This window comes from Strix uralensis, chromosome 14, assembly GCF_047716275.1.
Source record: "Strix uralensis isolate ZFMK-TIS-50842 chromosome 14, bStrUra1, whole genome shotgun sequence".
Lineage (NCBI taxonomy): Eukaryota > Metazoa > Chordata > Aves > Strigiformes > Strigidae > Strix > Strix uralensis.
Window position 1 is genome coordinate 23,926,084 of NC_133985.1, and position 23,642 is coordinate 23,949,725.

General features: G+C 49.6%; 1 protein-coding gene across 2 annotated transcripts in view; it reads right to left on the reverse strand.

Annotated features, from left to right (window-relative positions):
* Positions 1–18,553, reverse strand: part of PPP2R2B (protein phosphatase 2 regulatory subunit Bbeta) — a 101,843-nt gene extending 83,290 nt beyond the window's left edge. The window contains exons 1-2 of one of the 2 annotated variants that reach the window (XM_074883601.1): positions 18,415–18,553; positions 18,195–18,272 (exon numbers count right to left, since the gene is read on the reverse strand). In XM_074883601.1, coding sequence (XP_074739702.1) covers positions 18,195–18,272; positions 18,415–18,424 — 88 coding nt within the window. In that variant the 5' untranslated portion in view covers positions 18,425–18,553. Of the gene's footprint in view, positions 1–13,350; positions 13,680–18,194; positions 18,273–18,414 lie in introns of those variants that run through there. The other variant, XM_074883602.1, reaches the window with a different exon arrangement.
* Positions 18,554–23,642: the final 5,089 nt, after the last annotated feature.

Sequence of the window (23,642 nt, forward strand, 5' to 3'; positions counted from 1 at the left end):
CATGCCCTCTGCCAGCAGGGCCATTTGTGACATTCCTGGGGGGTTCAGTGGAGAGAGCACACAGAAACCGAGACGCTGCAGGCTATCGCTGGGTATTTACCACCCGGGACAGCAGCTAAACACCCCTCTGGGCCTGAGCAGGGTCACGAGCTGTGGCTTGTGCCAAAGGCAGCCCATGGTGCTGGGGGACATGCGTGCCCTCACCCCGGGCCCAGGCAGGAGAAGATTGGGAACCCCGCCAACACGCGGGCGAGGCTGCCCATGGTGGGACAACAGACAGAGCCAGTTCCCCTGTTTGTTCTTACAGGTAGGTCACCCCGCCCACACGCACCGTCCTGCCTTCCCCAAAAGTGCTTAAAATAACTCCGTGCCAAGCCAGACGCAGACTGGGAGATGCTCAGCCTCCCAGCCAGCTGCTCTCTCCCACCCTGAAGCATTTCTGGCTGCACAGGCCTGCACCTCAGTCAGGTCTCCTCAGAGCGGGAGGGATGGCAGAAGGTACCTTTGTGCTGATTTAAGCACTGACTAAATATAGATGACACGGGAACACTGGGAAGCTACAGCTGAACCCATCTGCAGTGAGTGAAATACAGCCACTGAACGGAAATATCTCTAGAGCCTTGGAAATATGCTCTTAACTCGGCTCCTTCTTTAGCTGGAGCTGGTTTGACCGCTGAGCTGCGGGGAGCTGCAGCCTGGGACGGAGGGTCGCGCTGGGATCGCTCCTCAGCACCAGAGCGGGATGGGGAGCGACTTCCCAACACGGACTGGGGGAGAGGAAAAATCATTTTCAAAATCCTCTGATGGTAGGATGGAACATCCACAATTACATTATTTTTGATTAAAAACCCCTCAGCAACACTTTTTGTTATTGAAGAAGAAAGCTGTTTCAGCTGCCGGTGGTCCCCAGGGGCGACGTGATGCAGAGCCCCCCCGGTTTGATCGCACCGAGCATCCCCCGCAGCGCGGGCGGTGAGGGGGGAGCCGTGCCCCGCTGCCGCACCCCGGTGCGGGGGGAGAGGCGAAAGGAAGAGGAGTCAGAGCGGCCGGTGCCCCCCGACACCGCCCGGCGCACCCCAGCAGGGCCCAGGGGCGGCGACGGGACCCCGACCGGAGAGGCCGCCCCTGCCCCCGCCGCGGGACCGGGGCGGCCACCGACACCGGTACCGGTACCGCCCTCGCCCGGCAGCCGACGGGAGCGCACCCGCCCGGGCCGGGGCCGAGGCCGGGCAGAAGGGACCGGGGGGCTCCGGGGCTCCGTCGGCTGGTTCTGGCTGCCCCCCCCGCAGCCCCGGGGGGTCGCGCCGGCCCCGTCTCCGCGGGGGTGTCCGGGTCTGTCCCCCGCTGTCCCCTCCCCGCGGCGGCGGCACGTCTGCCCGCAGCCGGAGGCGCCTCAAGCTCCGCTCCCGAATAGCGTCTGTCTCCGAACTTCTGGGAACAGCCCCGAGCGCGCTTTGCCGCGGGAGCACCTGGTGACATCAGTGCTTGGGGGACCCCAGCGGGGAGCCGCCGGCCCTGCCCGAACCCCTCCAGCCGCTGCGCAGGGGTGGGAGGTCTAGGGGGGAGAGGGAACACAGACTCGGGGGAAAAAAAATACTAATTTGTCTCCAGTAAGCGAGTAATAGCTTTTTTTTTTTTCTTTTTAAGAGAAAATAGCCCCAAAGCCTAGAAACAACGCTTCAGAAGAAATTGTATACAACACCCTTAACAGGCTGTTCAAGTAAACGGCGTGCAACTCCAGTAACCACCTCGCCTGGCAGGGCTAATCTAGATCCACCATTTCAACCGCATTTCAATTAAAACTTTAAAAACTCAGCAGAATCGTCTCCTGCTCAATGCTCCCTCCCACTTAGAATCATGAACTCCATGGTCAGGGATTTTCCCATTCTTGGCCTTCCAGCACAAAGATGTTGTTGCTAAAAAGCAGAACTTGAAAGGACAGACCGGTCCCAGTTTCCTTCACCGGAGCTGTACGGCCCCATGAGCCAGCCCAGAAAGCAACCTTATTCCACATCAATAATCCCCAAAATCTGACTGAAGACAACCCCAGGGTCTTGACAGGAGTGCCATGGCACTGCCCACAGCCACTCCAAAGGGAACCAAAGGCAAAACCTGAACAACCTGCTCAACTGTGTTTATTCAGATAGCTCAGAAGGGTCCCAGCAGGGTATGAAGATTAATTCATTTCAAATAGCAGCTCAGTGTCATGCCCATGAGAATTTAAAACCAAATTCAATCCCACTCTCTACCCAATAGCTTTGAGAGAATACAAATGAGGCCATGTTTCAGCCTGGGAAATTAGTGCAAATGCATATACTTTTGTAATAATAAAAGCTGATCTCCAACGCAGGCCTTGTCTGAGCCTAGGAGCTACTGGGCTTTTTTTTCCCCTCCTTTAAAAAAACCTACTTGAGCATAGTCATATCATTTATGGCTGCAAACTTAAGAGTAGTGTATGATCATGTGAGGGATCATGGCCTCGATATAGAAATGTTTATGCTATCAGAGCTTATCTGCAGATACAAAGCACTTTTAAGTTGCATTAAGAGGTTTAGAAATGCCACTGGCTAGAACTAAAAATTCCACCCCTAACTGAGGAGAGCATCGTGTGCAGCTTAGACCTCTGTCCTCGTTTACAGCAGCTTTCAGCGGGGCCGCCATCAGCCCCCGGCTCAGAGCCCAGCACAGAGACAGGAACCACTCTGCTCCTCCAGCCGCGGCAGCTCGTCACGAGGGAAGCGGGCAAGGACCTCTCCCAGCCAAGGTGCAGTTATTACCTGCAGGAAATCAAGAGGGACATTCACACAGAAGATGTGGCAAGGATCTGTGGGCTCCTGGAGGAATCCTGACTGCAGCAGAGCTGGGACAAGAGCACAGAACGACCAGCTGCGGGGCAGCCGAGGAAGGCAACACGGGGCAGCTGGAAGAGGCTCCTGCTGCCACCCCAACGGCCAGCGTGGCTCCACCAGCCAGCTGCCCCCTGAGCCAGCCCACACAGGGAGCAGCCCCAGCGCACAGACCGCCACTGGGCTCTTCCACAGCTGAGACCTCAAAAGGCGGTTTTTCGTCTTCTCCAACACCTGGTTTTTATTAGTCTCCTGGGCCCTCAGCACTGCATGCCTTGGACGGCGGGGCAGGTGCCATTCAGAAACACAAGGCACAAGATCAGCCCCGGCGTGCCCCGAGAGCTCAGCTCCTGCACTGGTACGCCGCAGCTGGGATCCTCAGGGTGCAGGGAGAAGCTGCGGAAAGACGTTTTTCCAAGAGCCTGCGCACTGAGCAGCAGAAAGGCGCAGCATGACCCCCTCCTGGGCTGTAAGGAGCCTCGACACTTCTCCTGGCCTCCTCCCGAGCTCCTTCCCTCACCGCAACCTCTGGTTGGGCATCCACCCGCTGCCGCCTGGGCCAGGCGTCCCCTCCTGCCCGGACAACCCTCACTGCTCCAGGTGATGCAGTGAGAAGGCCCAGGGAGGGATCTCGGCTACTTCCCTCCCCACCACAGGGCAAGAGCTGCGGCTCGCGAGAGCCATCCCGCCTGGGGACACCAAGGGCTGGAGCCTGTGAGCAAAGAACAAAGCACAGAGGAATCATCCAGAGCGAGTCCTCCCTCTCATCTTTGACTGCCCTTAAAAGACAAAATTTAGCATCTCGTTAAGGAGAGACTTCAAGCTGAGTTGAACAAAACAGTAACATCTTTCGAAGTGGCTTGTACACTTTTTCCCCAGTGAAAGCGCTCCAAGCATATCACCATTCAGACAAAAAATATGGGTCTTACCGTTACTGTATTCTGTGGCAAAAAATTATACTGAAAGAGTGTAATTGCAAGAAGAAAGCTCCATATCTGTGACAGCTGAAACAGCATTCTCTGTCTTTTATAAATTCCTGAAGCTAGTAGAGAGCAAAATAAAACCCTGTAAGTATACATGAATAATGAACACATTACTTTTTCCTAAAAGGCCTTGAAATGGACTCAGTAAGAAAAAATGCAAAGGAAATGCAATCAGTGCAGCCAAGGAAAGATATTTCCAGCTCCTGAGTTACCACAACAAAAATGCAGGTGCACCCATCATCCCTAACGGAGAGAACAACCCATCTGCACCACCAGTACGCCCAAGTACCAGGAACCCAACCTGGCAGCTGCAGAGCTGGGCACCTCGCCACTGCGTGAGCGGCGGCACCCCCAGCTCAGCCCGTCAGGACAGAGTTCGTCATTTCTTCTATTAACGAAGTCCAGTGCAGTGCCTGCAGCTCTCCCTCCCCTCCGGCTGCAGCACAGCTCCCACCTCACACCCGGCACCATGGCAGGAGCTGAGCAGTGCTGGGATTTACCTCCCCCAGGTAAACAGGAACGAACAAAGGTGTGGATGTAGCAGAAATAAGGCTTTGAGCTCACTGGGAGGAGATATAGTTTCCACATGCCATGCTTCAGTTTGACATTATGCCTAGTATTATGGAGAGGGAATTTGCTTCTTTTTCCCCTAGCAACCATCCATTTCTTCATGGCCGCACAAAATTAACCTCATTTCCTGCTATGGAGAGAACAGACCAGGCGGTTGGACTCCTGCACATGGCACAGGTTCTGATAAACGTAAGAACTGAGATTAAAGCAAGTCTGATGGTTTTCACTAAAAAGCAAGGGTTGATACGGCTTTCAGACTGAGAAATTGAAGAATGGCTAAATCAGGAAATGCAATTATTGTAGGGAGCTCAATCTTAACTCGGTGTTCTCCTCCATGAGCCTTAAACTAATGGCCTCTCTTCATGTAATTATAGACTATTAGTTACACCAAACCATATTTGCATAGTTACACAATCTTTCTGTACCTCTAATGCAGATACTATTCTGTAGTATTAACACTGCTTCAAATTTAATTTATGTGGGTTTTACTCCAGGGTAATTCAGGACTTCAGTGAAGCTCCCAACTGCTGGTGCCTGATTAACTCAGGTCGAAGCCATCGGAATGACTCACCAGAAAAATAAACCCACTCATGGTCAACACAGTGGGGACAAAACCGACAGGCTGATGGTGAGTGTTAAGGGTCACCACAACAACAAAGCTAAGGTCTTCAAAAAAGAATGACCAGAAAATTGGCTATTTTAGGTTCACTCCAGGCCAAGGCTTTCGCCTGTGGAGTCCTGCTGTCCTGAGAGCTCTCCAGCATCCAGACCACGGTTTGCCCAGCAAAGCCTCGAGCAGAGACTGAGCGCAGCCCAAGGAGAGAGTCAGCCACCAGCCAGCTGGTCCCCACGGCTGCTCCACTCCACTGACGCTTTAACGTCTAGGATCAGGAGTTTCAGGACACGTTTTAAACAGTTCCCAAGCAGACTTCCCTTCACTTTGTTAATTGGCTTATTCCACTGATCTAAATACGGTAAGAGGTAAAGCCTGAACGTACTTTCTGTGGTCACGCATAGAGGAATCCGCTGTCTGGAGTGCATGAGGAAATAACTATTTTTATTTTTCACATGCATCACTCAAAAATATTCCAAAGGCCAAAAGCTTAGCCTAGAGGTACCCCTAAGGTAAAGTGCTTAGTTTTAAGGTGCCTCTGGCTGTGCTTTCATGTTGAAGACCCCTAAAAAGCTAACCCTCTAGCTTAAGGGCACCTTTGAGCTAAGCTTTAAAATCGGCTCAAACACGAGTGATTAAACACCCCGGCCTTCATGTCACCTCCGCTGGAACCTCCAAAAACGCTAGTGCAAAGCCTGGGCACAGACTGCGAGACGCAGAGAAACAGAAAACTGTAAAAGGCTTCAGAGAAGACAACAAGATAGTTACCTCGGAGCTACTTAAACACAGGAATTGCTCCACTCTTTGGTCGCCCTTCTGAGCCAGGGAACTATACATACAAATACTCTGGGAATTATAACGACTTCAACATCCTTTATTTTAAAGGAAAGTCAGTCACATTTTGGTCTTTCAAGGACCCTGAATCTTGTGAGAATCATGCTATTCAGGAAATAATCAGTATGCTTAAAGATATGTGTTTTTTTCCATAAAACAGTATTTAATTTTGAGCTAAAAGTTGGTTTCACTAAGAGCACTGATTACCTGAGTGGTGCTTGCTGCTTACCTTGCCATTGAGAAATTTATAAATCAGGCACTGGACAGTCTGAACACTCAGTATTAATGAACTAAAGGTGAAGGAATTCCTAAAGCAATAGATTAACTTCCTTAGAGTAATCACATTAAATGGACCAAGTTAGCTCCAGGCCGAGGCTGTATGACCTTTTCTAGCTTTGCCTTTGTCAAAATACTGATACCAAATAAAGAACGCAGGATCCACATTTGCAAAAATGCATTTGCATACATTTGTACGAACTCGACTGAGGAGCAGAGCCCAGGCACAGCCGAGCACAAGGAGGTTTACAAGGACGTGCAAGGACTTGCCATGTCCTCTGGGCAAGGCCGGCAGGCTCCAGCAGCATCACAGCGCTAATGCTTTCCGCAACAGGCTCCTAACACGCAGCTGGGCTTTTTGTGTGACTCCCACTGCCCACAGAGGTGATGAAGCCAAAGCCAAACCAGAGATGCCCCAGATCAGGGAGACACAGGAGCTACTTAACAGAAGACAGAGGAGTTGCTGTGAGTTATCAAGCAGCAGGGATCAGAACTGGTCCATGCCCTCCCTTGCTCTCCGCACACGCAGTCTGTAATTTGGAAGTACGTGTAATTTCTGAAGATCAAATGTAGATACACTTTCTGTTTAAACTCCCTGCAGGACAGACCCAAGCTGCTGGCGGGAGGAGAGCACGCTGCTGCTGACCGAGCTGCCCGCAGGTTCACGCCTGGTGCAGCAGCAGCAGCGGGCACCGCGCTGGGACCGGGCCCACAGCCAGGGGGCAGCCCCTTGGGATAACTCCAGCAGGCTCTGCTTTCTCTCAGGGATGAGGGGGATCGGGGACAAGGGCCTTCTGTACCCGGTGGCAGGGTGGAGCGGGGCTGCACCGCGGGCTGGTGCCCACCCTCACTGCAGACAGTCACTGGCCTGTGCCTCTGCTGCAGCTGCAGCTCTGGCAGAACCCCCCAGGAACGGGTGCCAGCCATTCTTCAGAGGCCCTGAAAGAAGCATTCATTTTCAAATACAGATTTTAAAAAAGCAACGGGGTAAATATTCTATTTGTTAAACTGCCTTTTCACTCCTTTTCCTCCGCTCGGCACTACGGCAGCTCCTCCCCGGGGTAGCCGCTCAGGGGGACAGACAGCCGCCCACCCAGGCCAAGCCGGCAGCCCGCGGCGGGGAAGGCGGCAGCGGCACCAGGGCACCCGTGACAGCACCCACCGAGGCCCTGAGAAGGCAGATCACCTGCTTTGAAATAAATGGGCTTTAGAATAAAGTTTTCAGGAGGGTGGAGGCGAGGAAGGCTGACAAGCTTAACCCTTAACAAACCATTTTTCACAGTCTAGAGTGTTACCTGACACAGCCATGACTATTGTCAGCAATACAGAAACTCACAACTTCAGCCAGAATTCCTCTACTGTGCGTAGAAAACTCCTCGCAGTGGAGGACACAGATGCAGTAAAGAGCACAAACTGAGTTTAACGGCACTACTGGCCCAAAGGTCACACAGGTGGTGACAGATCAGCCAGCTGCCACACAGTAAATACATAAAACACATTCGCTACTAAGGACAGGCGATTTTCTTGGTTACAGTACCAGTTCCCTTCCTGGCCATCCCGCCTGAAGGGAAAATAAAAGGGCCCAACAAGAGTAATAAGAAGTTCAGAAAGCTTCATTTGTAAGGACAGGCTCAGACAGGGAATTTAACGGAACAAGGCTAGATACAACATCACCATAAAGCCAGTGCTGAGCAATCCTTCCGCAGGCTACATAGCAGAGACTGAGAATCATTTTAACTTGCAGATATTTTTGTTAGAGATAAATGAACACACACAGTGAAGACAGCTCAGCACTAGAACTGATTAGCAGCAAAGAGAGCGACTTGGCATCCTTTGAGGATTGAGAGGTGTTTGACAAGAACCTGTTAAGTATCTGCTTTAGTAGAGCCTACTACAAACAGAAAGGAGCTAAGAGACCTCCCTAGCTCTTACCAGCCCTCCAGCCATTCGTCACTTCTCTGACTGTATGTTCTGTGCTAACTAATAATTATCACTTAAAATCACTTAAATATTCTCACTTAAATCTTGGGAGAAGATGATTTTCAATAGGCATGATGATTTTCTCCTGTATATCTCCTCCCATTCAAAAATCTCAAGTCAATTTATTAATTCATTTATTGCTAAATTAGAAGAGCCTAGAGACCAGCTGGATGGGAGTAAGATTCCAGACCAAATCTGGCGTGGATGGAGATCTTTCATAAGAATCCCTGTACCATGTCAATACTACCAATAATTTCAGTTAATCCCGCTACATGACTCCCAAGGGACTCTTCAATGCTATTTTCTTGATTCCTTCCAAAATGCCACTAAGAAATCTACCCACATTTTCTTCCAGCCTTGAACCAATCCTTTGATTTTGGAGGAATGTGTAAAATCCCAGACTGCTGTGCCAGCAGTCCCACCGAGCACAGACTGGCACCGGTGAAATATCAACAAAACCATCTCCTGGGAAAGCCCGGGTTCCCAGCAGAAGCGCCAGCTGCACAGCCAGGAGGGCAGCGAGCGCAGCCACGGCGAGAACGTAATAAAGGCAGCTGAGACTGAGACCCCGATCGCGGCCTGCGGTCACTGTACAGCCAGCCCGCTCTGTGTCATTTCTGCAGCTGCGATTCAAGACCTTCCTGTGCTCCCCCCCACTTGTTCTCCATCGCGAGGCACACGGGAGCAGCACTGCTGCTTTCACCTCTGCAGCCCACAGCGGCCGGGATGAAGTGTGGCCGGGTTTCACAGCACCAGCAGTGGCTGCTCCCTGCTCGTGTCACAGACACAGACCTGCTGTACCTGCCCCGCACTGTCATGGTTTTGGGTACGCTGGATGTAGGAAGTTCTCTTTTACTTCTATGTTTTCTATTTCCCAAGCAAACAGAAATCTATCCACAGTCCAGAGTGAAGCTGTTTTGTCCCCCATGAGAAAGAAAGCCAGCCAGCATCAGAGTTCTACACCAATGGTTACAAACCTCAGCCCACTGCTGCTCAGAATGCACTACCACTGTAACTTTCTGTAAGCTACTGATTTAGGCATTCTAAATTATTTGCAGAAATAAAAAAATGTGCAGGAATGAGCTGCAAAGCAATATCAAGCTCCTGGTGGACTCTTCAAAGCAAGAAATACCAAGACTTGTTGGGGCAGAACAGAGAGCGAGTTTATTGCTCGTATCAGTCCTGCCTGAGCCTACTCGCAGCAATGACTGACCTCCAAACCTCTGGCCTCACGTGGCTTATGCTCAGTGGACGCTTTCTTTTGGTCCTTCACAAGAGCACATGGGAAGTATAAAAGCAGTGCTAAAGTTTCTTATTACATTGTTACAGTAATTAGAGTTAATCAAATAGTACAAAACCTATAGCATATATATGTTTTGAACCTAGCTTGAAAGTAGCAGTGCTTCCTTGACATACACCTCCTACATGTGCTTTCATTGTATTGCCCAGATTTTTAGCATTGCAGTATCAAATGTGCATCATTATTTTTCTGCTACAATTAAAAACTTTTATCTAGACCTTAGCGGTAAATTCAGATATTGGATAAAGTATTTAATATTAAATAAAGAATAAATTTTAATAATCCCTGTCAATTGCAATGTTAGTGAGTGAACTAAAAGCAGATGCATTTGTATTGGTCACTGGTTTGTATCTGCACCAAACTAACGTACCATCACACAGAGATCCCACACCCGCAGCAATGAATGGCCATGCTTTCCCAGCAGGAAACACAAAGGGATTCAAGACCTTCAGTCTAACTCAACATCAACCAAATTTGGGAAAATTTGGAAGTTACCGAACTATTACATGTCTAAACATCAATTAAAGCATCCAAAAGAATTAATACTTCTGCAGAACAGCCAACACTTCAAACCCTGCTCAGGAAAGTGCACAAAAACACATCTCTTTAAATTCTGGAAGAACAACATATGCATGACTCAAAGTTTGGCGATTGTATGACCTCAGAGAACTCACTTCCCATCTTTGTGCTTGTTTCCTTGTCTGCAGGAAGGGATATTATTTTCTTAATTCAAAGGCTTTTTTTCTGAAGGTTACTTAGCTAAAGATTTAAATGATCTTTGATATCCTTGACTTGAACATGTTGCAGAAATAGAAAAATAGTTTGCATTTTAAAAAACAGTAAGTTATATTGATCAGTATGTATGTATTCATTCTGAAGCATTTTATTTTGTAAACGTACATCTCGAGGCTGACAGCTGCTGCAGCCTGTCCAGGGTTCTCAGCAAACCTGATACACACTTTGGGTAAGGCACCAGTCCCTCTGTCATTTAGCCCTTTTTCAGCAAATAATAAATGATAGAAAGCCCACAATGCACATTCCACATCGAAAGACACATTTGGATCCATTTTTAGCGCACACACCACCGTGAGAACAAGGCAGACCCAGATAACTGTTTTGCATCTTAAGTAACAGATCAAGAAACGCTTTTCTACAGCAATATTCCTCCAAATACAGTTCAGGAGGAGCAGTCAGGGTCCAAAGGACAGGATCGTGGGCTCCAATTCTGTCAAACTGCCATTGTTCAGTCAAGCTACAGGCACACCTTTAAGGTCGATGGGACACAGGTGTGCACTCCTACATGCTGCTGAGCGGGACTGAATTCAAACTGGCGACACCAGCCCCAGGTCTCCCTGTGCCACTGAGCTGTGCTCTTAAGGCCCAAGTAGCCAGTATTTTCAAAAGATCTCAAAACCCACGTGCTATGCTGCATCCTCAGCCACACGCCTTGGTACGAGGAGGACTGGTGTTTCTGGACGGCAGTGAGCATCAGGAGTGCGATGGCAACACCAGGTCATACTAGAGAAGCCAGCATGTCACCCACTCAGCCACGCCACGGCCACCACCGAAGGTGCTTGGCTTGTACCAGCTCCTGCCAGATGCACCCTCTGCACCCCCTTCACCACCAGAATCCCGCCCCTCCACAGTAACAATAACGACACTGCACCATGTCCACAGGCATGGCCAGGCAAGGACTGTAACCTCACAGCAAAGCAGAGCTGGACAACGAATGGGTCTGTGAGGAAATAAATGAAAGCTCAGCTGCAGCTTTCTAAAGCCATTTCACAGGCAGTGCCAGAAGAGGATAAACCGCGTGCTTGAGTTTCAAGTTTATTGCAGCTTGGTGCCCAGTCTTTGTTCTCTGTTCCAGGCTCTCTGCTGACCTAGATCTCTCGTTTACAACTCTGGGAATTTGGGATGAAGGAAAAACAGAATTTTTACAGTGAGGTAATAAGAGAATAGACCAGGATTTCAGGTCTTGGTCTGGATGGAGCTGGGATCAGCAGGGTCTTTGGAGAACGCCTTCGCCAAGAAGGGGTGAGTCCAGAGGGTGCTGCAGGGGCACGGAGGAGTTCCTCCTCTGGCTAAGAGGGATGCCTCTGTCAGGCTGTGGGCAGAGAGGAGCCTCTTCTCTTTGACAGGCTCAGCTGTCCTGTGCCTCTGTCTTTCTGCAGGGTAAAGCTTGGCTGAAAGACGGACCAAGGCAGCATCTGACTGAATCTGGCCCCTGAGGCACCGCAGCTTCACCCTGTGAATAGTTCTGTCCATCTGTGAGCCTGCACTGCACCCAGAGCGACCCAGAAACACCAAATCGCAACTTCATCACTTCAAATCATAGAGGTATGAGCACCGGATCCTACTCCTGCTGCACATCATATGCTAAGGGTTCTTGTCTGTGACATTGGCCTTTTTAGCCCCTCTGAAAGGACCGAGGCGGGAGTCAGGCTCTGGGTTCTCGGTTCTGCTAGTGAGCTGGCCTGCAACAGAGTCGTTTAAAGTCCCCAGACCTCAGTTTCACCCCAAGTTAATTATATGCATTTGACAACTGCATATAAGAAACAGTTCTGTACAAGCTTCATTCTTTATATATTGTCTGCAATGGAGAGGAATAGACAGCACACTGGTGTGGCATTCTTTAATTATTTTTTTTTCTCTCAGTAGTCTCGTATGACCTCCCCTGAAACAGCGAGATCTGCTTCTCCATTGAATTACTTATCCCAGTAGAACAATCCAAAAGTTACTTATTCAGAATACCTTAAGGAGCTGTGCCTTTGGACAAAGTCAACATGAAAACAAAATAAATCTTCAGAGAAACTTTCAAAGAAAGAACTCCAGAGTTAGTCTGAGTTATCTATTGGCATAATTTTATCTGCTTAGAACTTCAGAGAAAATTAAAAAAAAAGTCCATACTGTCTGCTTGGACTACAACATAGCAACCAAAGCAGATAAAATAATTTAGCCTGGAGTGTCCTCACCTACTGCCCCATCCTTCCTGCTTAACCCTTCAGCCTTATGACACTCTTGGCCGAGGCACCAGGAGCCAGGGCAAGGTACCCTCCAGTGCTGCTTTCTCACTAGATACAGCCAATGGGCAGAGATTGAGGCCAATCACCCCAAAACCCGCTGCAAGTGTACACCCCTGCAGCGCTGGTCTGGATCTCCCCACTGCTGGCAGACAAGGTTGGTAACTCAGTCAGCGCCCACAGCTTCCAATTGGATGAGTCTGTGGAACGCTGGGTGAGAGGAAGGGTGTTTTCCCTCATTAACTAACTCTGCTCAGGGCATGTGAGGAACATGGCTGTGGTTCCACATCGGGGAGCAGAGTGGTGTGGAATTTTGATCCTGCGGAGCTGTTTGGACAACTGCAGATGATGCACAAAACTGTCTGGTGGGTCACGCACAGCGAACGCGCCTGCAGTTGTACCACAGGGGGTTATAACTCAGCACAAACAAGCACTCCCGATGGGAGAAGTCCCACTGAAGTCTCAGTGGACACAGACCTGATACTCTGCATTCCTACCCAGAAAATACAAAGTTCAAACACCGCTGAGAACATTTCATTTACCCCAAATAGCTGCAGAGCTGTTTTGCTGAGACCTGAAATCAGGCTTTACTGGATGAGGGAAGGGGCGTGGGTAACCAGACGCAGGCAGTGATAGAGGTGATTTTTTCATTTTCTTGGGTAAATACAGATGAATTAAAGGCCACAGTGACGAACTACATAAACCTGAAACAGGCACAGCCCCGTCAGCAGACAGTCTTCCCTAAGCCGGCCCTGCTGCTCATTCGCACAGTTAGTGCAGAGCCAAGAGTAAACCAGAGCACCGACGGGAATAAGCAAAGTCCTCTCCTGCTCAGCCTTCAGGCGCCCTCCGGGCCTTCTCCCGGCCGCCTCGGCCACCTCCCGCGGCAAACAGCCGCCCCCCGCGCTCCCCCCGCGGCGCGTACCTTCCGCATGGCAGCTGGAGGAGAGGAGGGCGCTGGGCGGCCTGAAGAGGTACGGCAGGTACCGCGAGAAGCATTTCATCTTCCAAACCCGTAAGTTTGTTTTTTTTTTTTAAAAAAAAGGGAAATAAAACCATACAAAGCTAAAAAAGAAAACAACCAACCACTACAAAAAATGAAGAAGAAAATAACGCGAGCCCTTCTGGGTGCCCGAGGAGCCCAAGCAGCCCACACGGCGGGGGCTGGCTGCGGGGGCTGCCCGGCCCGGAGAGCCGGCCGGCCCCATGCTGCCGGCTCCGGCCCCCCCGGTCCCGCGGCTCCGGCGGAGGCGGAGGCGCGGCCGGCAGCGCTGACTAAGCCCGTCCTGCCCGCGCCCCCCCCCCCCGAGCAGAGCAACACCCGGCCCGGCGGGGAGGCACCGGCCCGGGGGAGGCGGGGAGGCTCCGCCGGGCCCCCCTCCGCTCTCCCTGCCCCGCGGCGGTCCGGCAGCGCCGGGCCCCGCCGGGGGGGCCGTGGGTCAGGAGGGCGGTTTGTGTTTTGACACCGAAGCCCAGCCTAAATCCGTGAGCCCAGCGGCTCCGCAGGCGCCGGTGCCGGCCCCGGCCCCGGTGAGCGGTGCCGGCGCAGCCCCAGCCCCAGCCCCGCTGGCGGGGCGCTCCGAGGGCGTTTCGGCACCGGGGAGCGAGCACAGGCCGCCAGAAAGGCGCTGACAAACCGCAGGACGCGAAGCGAAGCCCAGGACGCAACCGCGCCCGGCTGGAGCGCGGATTCTGCCGAGGCAGCGCGCTGAAGTCAGGCGCTCCACGCCCCGGTTGAACCGGCTGCGTTCCCGCGGTGGAACTGATCCAGAACAACATTTCGAACGCTTTTTCAATCACAACCCACTCTCCAAGGCCAAGTGTGGTCCAAACCGGCGCTGCCGCAGCCCACTCAGGTGCACGTAACCCGCAGCATCGCGCTACCAGGTCGGAAGGAAATAACGTGATCAGCTGCTGATGCCACCCCCCCCAATCTGCGTTTTCCTGCTGGTTAATTCCTCTGCGGACCAGCTCCTGGTTTAGGACCAGACCACTCACCGCTCCGGCCCGCTGCTGCTGCCTCGTGCGGAGCACCAGGCCTTTCTGCAGTTCGGTTCCATCACCCGGCTGCAGCCTGCCCCGTCCTGCTGTCACGGGCCAGTGATGGAACCACTGCACTTACAGCAAAGAGATGCGAAGCACCCGTGCCACTGAAGAGGGAAGCTTTTCATTCCACTTCAGTATCTTTCTCTTTATCCAAAATACCCTCTCTGGATGTGGGAAAAACAATCCAGGTGTGGGCTGCAAGAACACAAACCCTTCGTGGTTAGGGATGACGGCTCCCGGATTGCATCACACAGAAGTGGAGGCTGAGGATCAAGTACTGTTGTGTATCTCGAGTCCATCCCAGGAAACGAGATATGAACTAAAGAGACTGGATTTTATAAAGCACTCCTCATGGAAGGTCACTGTACGTGTTCACGTACAACTCGCACAACCAGATTATTTCATATACCAGCCTGGAAATGTAAACGGCTCCCTGGAGCAAACACTGCTGCTTGGCTGCACCCTGAAACTAGTCAGGTTTTCTGGAGAAAGTGCTGAATGCTGCCTCCAGCTGAAATCAGAGGGAGGTTAGATGCGGTATGCATAATTAAACCACATCACAGACGTGCAAACTGCAGTTACTTATCTCTAACAATCACAGCAGCTCACTCGACACTTTCATAGGAGTGCGCAACAAAACCTGGAAAAGAATATGAATTTCCAAGCGGCTGGTTGAACTAGCGTTCTGGAGCCGGGGCGCCTCTCGACAAGGCTGCGGCCACCGCTAAGCCAGGCCCACTGCGAACAGCTCTGGAGAAACCACCCGCTTGCTCCCCAGGAAAACGCGTGCGTTACTGTGGTAGTTTGGACCTTTCCCTCCCAGCAGGCAGCCGATGCCCTGCCCGCGTGGGTGCGTATCGGAGAGGAGGGCAGCACACTGCTTCAGCACCGTGCTGCCGCGCCACGGGCCTGGTCAGCCGCTGCGCACAGGCCAACCTGCCGGTCCTCCAGCGCGGATTTCCACGCCAAACACATCCCACTGCCAGCTGGATCCTCCCGATTGCAGCCCTGGGCTGGTAGCTGAGAGCTGGAAGTTCACCCCACCACTGGGACTGAACGGATGAGGCGTCAGCTGCTCCAGGAGGGGAGAGGAAAACCGACAGCCCCCAGACCCGTCCCAGTGCCTCGGCTGTGTGGACCCAACTTCTTCGGTCCCGTGCTTATGGGCCCAGAAAGAGATTTGCCCCAGTTCTGCTTACAAGATCACCACAACAGCTTCAGGCAGAGGACTGCACTTCTTCCTGAACCCATGTCTCTCCCCCGTTCATGCCTTTTTAACTATTTATATGGCATCCCTGTAGTTTGTGTGTCTGGCTGTGTCACCTCCTCGCGGACGTAGATAGAGATCACAGAGTCGGATGTTATGTGACCCCCTGGAATAAATATTGTCCACACCAAGCTGTGCAGTGACTCGCCTCAGGTTTACCCAGGAACTCAAAGTCAGCTTGAAACAGAAGCTGCATCTGAGACCTACTTGCGGGACTGAAATCTGCAGATCCTGTGCCTCTCTTCCACCACATGCATGGATGTAATGGATTCCATTGTACATGACAGAAAATATATTTTTTCCACTTAAAAACAGACACAAACGTTCCCTGAGAAACAGCTTAATTCCACCTCATTAAAATCATGTACAGAAAAAACCCACAACACCAAATTATCTTTATTGTGGCTTGGGTCTATTTAAATATTTATACTCAGTCTTTATGTTCCATTAACAAACTGAGTTTCACTTCACATGCAAAAATCAGGATATATATATTTGAGCTTAATTAGCAAGAAACACAAAAAGGAAACCAACATATAAGAACACAAGGCCGGCTCTGAGCCAGCTTGGTGAGCCTGCAGGCCATCACGCAACCCTGAATTCTTTGATTTGGAGGGACTGGTTACACATTTGGATGATGTGGCAAACACAGGCGTGTGCCAGCAGGCAGAACAAAAATCTCAAACCCACTGGAAATGACTGTTGGTCATGGAGCTTGCTAGGATCTGGTGACATTCCAACTGCAAAACATTCCAGACGCCAGGCAGAACAGCTGACTCCATTAGGACCATTTCAGTTTAGCCATTAATACTTACGTGATATTCCTCCATTTGGTAACTTTATTACATGTATGCTTTACACCGGACTAATTGAATATGACCACAATTTAAATGCTGAGCACCTGAGTTCCTCATCTGAGGCACACAGCCCACAGGCATGGCAGCCCCAAATCTGGCGAGGCTGCCCTCACCCTCCTGACCGCCGTGGCCATGGCAGGACTCTCCCTGGTGACATGCCCTTCAGCAAGCGCTGGGGCAGCTTCTACACCGTGGATCTTGAGGCTCAAGAGGACTAGAGGAAATGTCACCTCTTAAGTTTGCACTAATCTAGTTTCTACACTAGACTGCTAATTATCAATACATCAAAATAAGGCAAGATCTCTAAATATTGTTTCCTTTTAGTAGTAATGAAACATAGTTCAAAGCACTGGGGCACCACAATGGCAAACAGCAACATAATTTACTTCATATTTAACACTGAAATCAGTGTTTGTTTGAGCAGCTGAAAGATGTCCCAGGCCTCCCATCTATGCACAAGAGAGCTCATTCATTCCCACAGTCGTGTGAGAGTTAAAGGATTCGTTACAGCACTGGTTTCATCAGGACGAGTACCACACACTGCGACACCACACTCCAAGTTAAGGAAAGCAATGAACAAGGAAAGAACAAAATGGGAAAGTCTACGTGTAGCTCTGCTTGTGCAGCTTTACACATGCATGGAAAAGAACAAGCATATTATTGGAGAATTAATACAGAATTATTCTCGGCAACATTTTAAGTATCATTTGAAAGCCAGAATGACAATCCATCCTGCTGAAGGAGGCAGGCTCTTCTACATTTAAAGAAGCAAAACACCATAAACATAATAGTAGCATCTCCTTTCACCTGACCATACACAGCTGCATGCATTCCACTAACTAATGAAGCACATTTTGTAAATTCAGGATGCTCAGATGTTACCAAGAGTTCTGAAGGTCAAAAACGTGCCACAAAGACTAGCATAAAATAACAAGTTATGCATAAACTTCTGATGAAGGTGAGGCATCTGTGATAGAAACACATTTATGACATGATTCATGTGTATGGACGTCTGTATCCACACACATCCACGTTCACACGCAAAACCAGCGTAACAACCAAAAGCCCAATCCTGTACCTAAAATACTCTCCCAAGCTTTCTGCTCAGTCATGGTGAGGCCACTTGTACCTGTTGACCAGATTCAACAGACCAACGCGATCACCTTTTTGTTACCAGTTTCACTGAATATAGCCTTTAAGTATTATCTATCAGCCTTTACTTTATGAGCACCAAGTTATCCAGAAACAGGATCCAACTGACTCCAGTAAAGGATGTTATAGTGAGAGAGGCTGTCTCATAATTCCCTGAAACTGTAAATAACAGCTGAAAAGCAAAAGGAAATCTATTTCAAAGACTATTGATATGATTAAGCCACAATGCCTTCAGATTAATTTTTTGGATCAGTAGCTAATTTTAGAGACCTGTCTCTTTCAAATGCATAGGTACATAATGAAGGCAGAGACGAAAAGAGTGTAACTTAGCTCTTTGCCAGCCGTTTTCAACAACATGGGAACAACCCCCTGCACACTGATTAGGGGAGATGTACACGACAAACAAGTTATTTTTGATCACAGCAACAAAAGGAAAAATAAACTTACCTTCTGTCACCCCAATATCTATAGTTCCTTTTACTTGACTAAAGCACCACAGCACATCCTGCATGAGGTTTCCAAATCCTGCCAGGGAAACACATGCAGAAAGATAAGATACGATCATATTGGTATTTAGCTTGTCCTTTTTTAAACAAACACACACACGCACATACAAATTGGCACACAAATATCTGCAATCCCCGCATGAAGATAAATAGCTGCTCACCTGGTATCATTCTTCCATACAAAGCGCAAAGCTAACACTGCAAAACTGAAAACATTACGCCCACGTTATGAATTGCCCGTCTGTTTGTTTTCTCTGTTCCATGGCAGGGCTATTTCAAAAACGGTGCAATTGGAGTCAGTCCCCTCCACATCACTGGCAGCATCACAGAAGAGTCAGGAGGCCCTGTAGTCACGGTCTTTGTCACAGCCTCTCTTCATCAGAATACTAATGCCCCCAATCATCTCCAGCACCATTAAAGAGCGAGTGGAGGAGAGAAAAAGAGAACTACTCTTGCTACCACAACAATATTTTTTCCAGTTCGTGGTCAGTGTAGTTGTGAACCCAAGCAGAATGAAGCCACTTTACAGGATGCCGTACTATTATAATCAAAATTTGCCTGGAATCAGAAGTGTACTGTAGTTGCTTTAAAAGAATACTACAGGCATTTCTATTAGAAGGCATGTTATTAAGCTGTAGCTCTCTCAGCTGTGCTTGCTGCTGTAGCAATACTCTGTGTTAAACCACTCTGAGAGAAATTAGGATTTTATCTACTGCTGCTCCTCATTTTCTTGATAGCTCAGCAGAATTTTCCTTTCTGTAATGCAGTTTTCACTGTAGCACAAAAAATCCACTGCCTCAAAGGACAACTTGCTTTCTTTTATCCTAACACACGTTTTATCTCAAAGTAATTTCCAGACATGAAGAAAGCAGCACAATGGAGCCATGAGGACAGGAAATGTCATCTTACTCGTTTTACACACTGGTGAAATGTGGCACAGAAAATGTGAGTGTTTCACAGTTGGCAAGTGTGATACTGGAGACTCAGTCAGGGGGTCGTGCTATGGGAGACTCAAACTTGTGACTTCCCTGCAAAAGAAGGTAAACATGGCATTGGGAGATAATGTATAGCTGGAGATATAACTGAGTTAACTGGGCTATCTCATGACCTACCCAAATGTCTTTGTGAGATTTCTGTCTGGTTTTATTTAAATCATGGTGAGTTGCTGCATAGTAATACAGGTCTATATATATCATATATATTAATATAATGTTATGTATCTTTGATACATAACAAAGTCCAGAATGAGCTTTATTGGATGATTCAAGCCAAATACAGGGGAAAACTGGAGTTTTCAGAATGTGAAAAGATCTGGAATCTGAGGGTATGAGACAGTTTGATAAGATTATGAAAAAATATTAAGTTTACTGAGATTCATAACTTGAGATGTCTGAACAATGGGAACAGCTACAAAATATGACAGGAAGATATGAAAAAAAATGACATTTACAAAAACAGGTCTTAACATTATTGCATGAACTTGAATGTCTCCTAAATTCTGCTAGAATATTTCAAAAGCAAGTAGACAACATGGTGGGTGAGAGGAGCAATACCATGACACCTTTTCTGGAAAGCTCTCTTGTATTATCTAATTCCCCTCATAAAACTCCTCAAAGGAAAAAGGATTTATGACTTGAAATTCTTCCTCTTAGACTGGGAGTCTGATGACATCTAACAAGTTTCTGAAAACAGGGATTTTGGTGTTTTCCAGTACCTTGGCTGCTCACAGAAGCAGATGTGGACAGGATGGACAGACAGCACAACACCCCCCGCAGTGGTTTCCTTACTGGCCGCTTGCCCAGCTCCACTCAGAGTTGTTCCCAGTTCTTGTTTAAGGAAAGCTTCTCAGTATCAGAGCGAGGCTTTTTTCTTCACGAAAGGTGAAACTAAGGTTTTAGAGGGCTGATCTGTACCTCTCTACCTTCTCAAGAGCCCTGGGAAGTGGCACCTCGGACCTTGCTGTGGGACCAAGAGGCCTCCTGTCAGCTCACTGGGCTGTCTGAGGCAGCTGCCAATGCCAACTCCTCAGGCACGGCTTTAATTCCGAGGACAAACAAAGGCGGTACCTAACAGGGTCCCGCCTGGCTTTAGCAAGATTCGCTTTCATCGATTTCCCCTGATAAAACCGTTTCTGCCCCCCGTGGCACCTGGCGGCCGCTCCCCGGGACCGGAAGGCGCCAAACGCCACCGCGCGCCCCCTCAGCCTCGCGGCTCGCGCCGCGCATGCGCACCCGGCTGGGCGCGGGCTGCCGGCCGGGTGGGGCGCTCAGGCCAGGCCCAGGTAGGCCCGGCCTGGCCAGGCCCGGCTGTGCTGGAAGCTGGGCCTGTCTGGAGCTAAGTGGTAAAGAGGAGGCGCCTGGGCTGCCCTTCGGGCAGACTGCGAGCGCAGGTCGGAGCGGTGGGGCTGGGCGCACCCCGCCGCTCCCCTTGGCCTGCCCGGCAGCTCCTGCCCAGGCCCGGTTCTGCTGCAGCAGTACCCCCTCCCTCAGCTGCTGCCCGGGGTGGCCGGAGGCTGGACTGGCTGCTCTGGGCTGTCGTGTTTCTCCTGAGGAGGCTGTTGAGCCGCTCTGAGCGAGTGGCTTCGTGTGTCTGTCTCTGGACGGTGTTGAGTACAAAGATGAGCGGTACCAGGGAATATCCAGGTGTTGTGGGTACGTGAGTGCTAACACAGCACATGTGTTTCTTGCCCCAGTTGTGTGCTTCCAGGGTTGCCCTCCTAACAGTCCCTGAACAGTTTACTTCCCCGGTGTGTTTCAGAGTGCTCGCAGAGGCCTGGTCTCAGCCTTCCTGTGTTAAGACAACGCAGCCATGGGGCAGCGGGCGCCCGGCTGGCCGCCATCGCCCTGATGGAGAGTCTAGTGCCAGAGGAGTGGGTGAAGGCACCACGTACCCGTCGTGTGCACCCAGTCAACACTTGGTCCAGCTGTCTGACTTGAAGAACTGAAGCAAGAGAGAGGTCAGCTGCTGCAGGCTCTCGCACACCTGTGAGCTCCTTGTACCCTGGCTATATAGTGTATGAGCAGAGCAGTGCCTCTTTAGGAACCTCACTGAGCTCTGCTTCTCTCTGTGCTGCAAGAACAGCAGATCCTGGTGCCAGAGTCCCTGCCACCAGCCCCTGCCCAGCAGGCTGCTCAGGAGGAGTTCGTCCTTGGCTAGGCTGTGGTTAACCATAGCGCTTAACCTTTTGTGCACACACGTGTTCTGGATGAAAGCTGTTCCTTCTGACCTCCCTGTTAACGCTTCTGTCTGTCTGGAGTCTCAAAAATAACTACTTGAGCATTTGTAAGTAACAGCAACCTGTTCTCCTTTAAATATTTACCATGCAAGGTGGAGGATGGCATCCAGCTGCTGTAGGCTCTGCTGCTGGGCTCCTCGGTGTGTGGTTTTGCTCCATGAGAGTTACTACGGAAGATGGTCTGCATGTGTGTTTGAGAGACATCGCTAATGATTTGCCCTCTAATTATGTGTTTCTGTAGCTCTCACGTGAGACTCACTAGCAGGGGCTGAGCACAGGGCTGATAGAGGTAACTTGGCGCTTTGTGCTTTCCTTTAGGCTTTCTAGGTGTCATCCCAAATCAGTAGACTTCTGTTACCAGAGGTCAGAAAAATTCCTGAAGTTTAATATGTGGCTGTGCAACTCTCACAATGAAGTACTGCACAATACTGAGCAGAAGGGTCTGTGTGTGTGATAGATGTCTAAAGTTTTTACTGATGCAGTTACTGACATTTTACAAAGATTTCTATGCTTATAAACACATCTGTCTCATTTTATATGATTGTTATGAAGAAGCCACAAACAACCATATGTTTGACATTTTCTCTATGTTTTCAAAGCATTTCTCGGGAACAGCTGCTGCTGAAGACATTCCTGAGGAGTTTTTGGCAGTGGGAATGTGGAGTTGGACACCTGAACTCTTGAAGATACTAAGCACCTGTAAAAGAAAAGCCAGTTCTGTACAAGGTGTGTATACATAATATATATAAGGTCATGAAAACATGATTATGCACACTGTTTTTACAGCACAAATGTAACTGTCTCGCAGGTCTCCGAGACATTGAGAAAAATTATCCAGAACTCCTGATTTCCATTTTTAATCTCTAACTGCTGTGGCATGGCCTCCTGGCTTCTCAAATAGTTGAGTCCAGCCAGATACATAAAAAGTGTCCTGAATAACAGAATCAGCATCTTCTTAGTTTGCACTCAAGCAATCCTTTATGGCTGTGTGTAAGCTTGCTAGGAGTTTTGCTGTGGGCCTAGAAATAATGAGAGCTGGTTAAAGACTCACCATCAAAGCCTTATTAGTCACTTCCAAGAACTTAATCCACAGCAGTGTCTTGGACAAAAAAACCCATATTCTATCTTGTCAGAGAGTACCCCGGAAGCCTGGCCGTGCCCGGGCAGCCCGTGCGGGAGGGGCCCTGGCAGTCCTCGGACCCACGCCAGGCGCTGTGCCAGCAGTGGTCGCACCGATCCGGTGCCAGGGAGCCCAGGAACGGTGCAGTGCAGTCACTGTCGGAGCCTGTGACAGCAGCTCGTTGTAGGTAATGTCTGGTCATGGAGTGGGACTTCGTATGGAAAGAAATGAATTCAAGGGAAAGTTGTTTGTGGGGAGAGGGAGAGGGTGAAATACACGCGTGCAGGTGATGGAGGGGTTGCCGTTTTCCACAGGCTCTGTGGTGCTTGTTGGAGATGGGCCTGAGGCTTTGAGAAGAGCGATGATGAGTCTCTGCAACATCTGGGCAGTTTGCAGGGTCCTGCCTCGGGTCTTCACTGGCATAAATGTTGTTCAGTAATTTTTTAGCCCAACAGTCTTTGACAGGATTTGTTCCTGTGCTCACCACTGTAGTTCTCACATTTACACCAGGGTTTGTTTATGCCTGCTTTACGCTGGAAATGCTGGGAGCAGCAGACAGGGTTTCTTGGCCCTCTCTACCTCCTGACTCCTGGAACATGAATACTGCAATATTTCAGACATCAGATTGGAAAAAAAACCTTTAGTAACTGAGCCCCCATTTGGCATGTTCAAGATGATTGATTTAAAGAATGGTGGTGTGGTTTTTGAGTTTTATTGCTGACTTCACTTCTGCAAATTCTCTGTGGACCATGTAGATATCACCTGTAGTTCTTGGACTTGTTTCTTTTGAAACACCAGTTCTTGCGATACAGGTAGGATTTCGCTAATGAAATACATGTCTGGTGATACCGATGTATAAAAAAAGCTTGCATGCAAGCTTGGTCTCTTCCCTGCGTGCAAATTAAATGCCTTTCTATTCTACAAATTTGAAGAACTCATTTAAAAGTCAAATATGCCTGGGGAAAGGCTGCACGTGGATATTGATTAGTTTTAGGATGTCTGCTGCTAACTGCATTGCGTTCGGTCCTGAAACC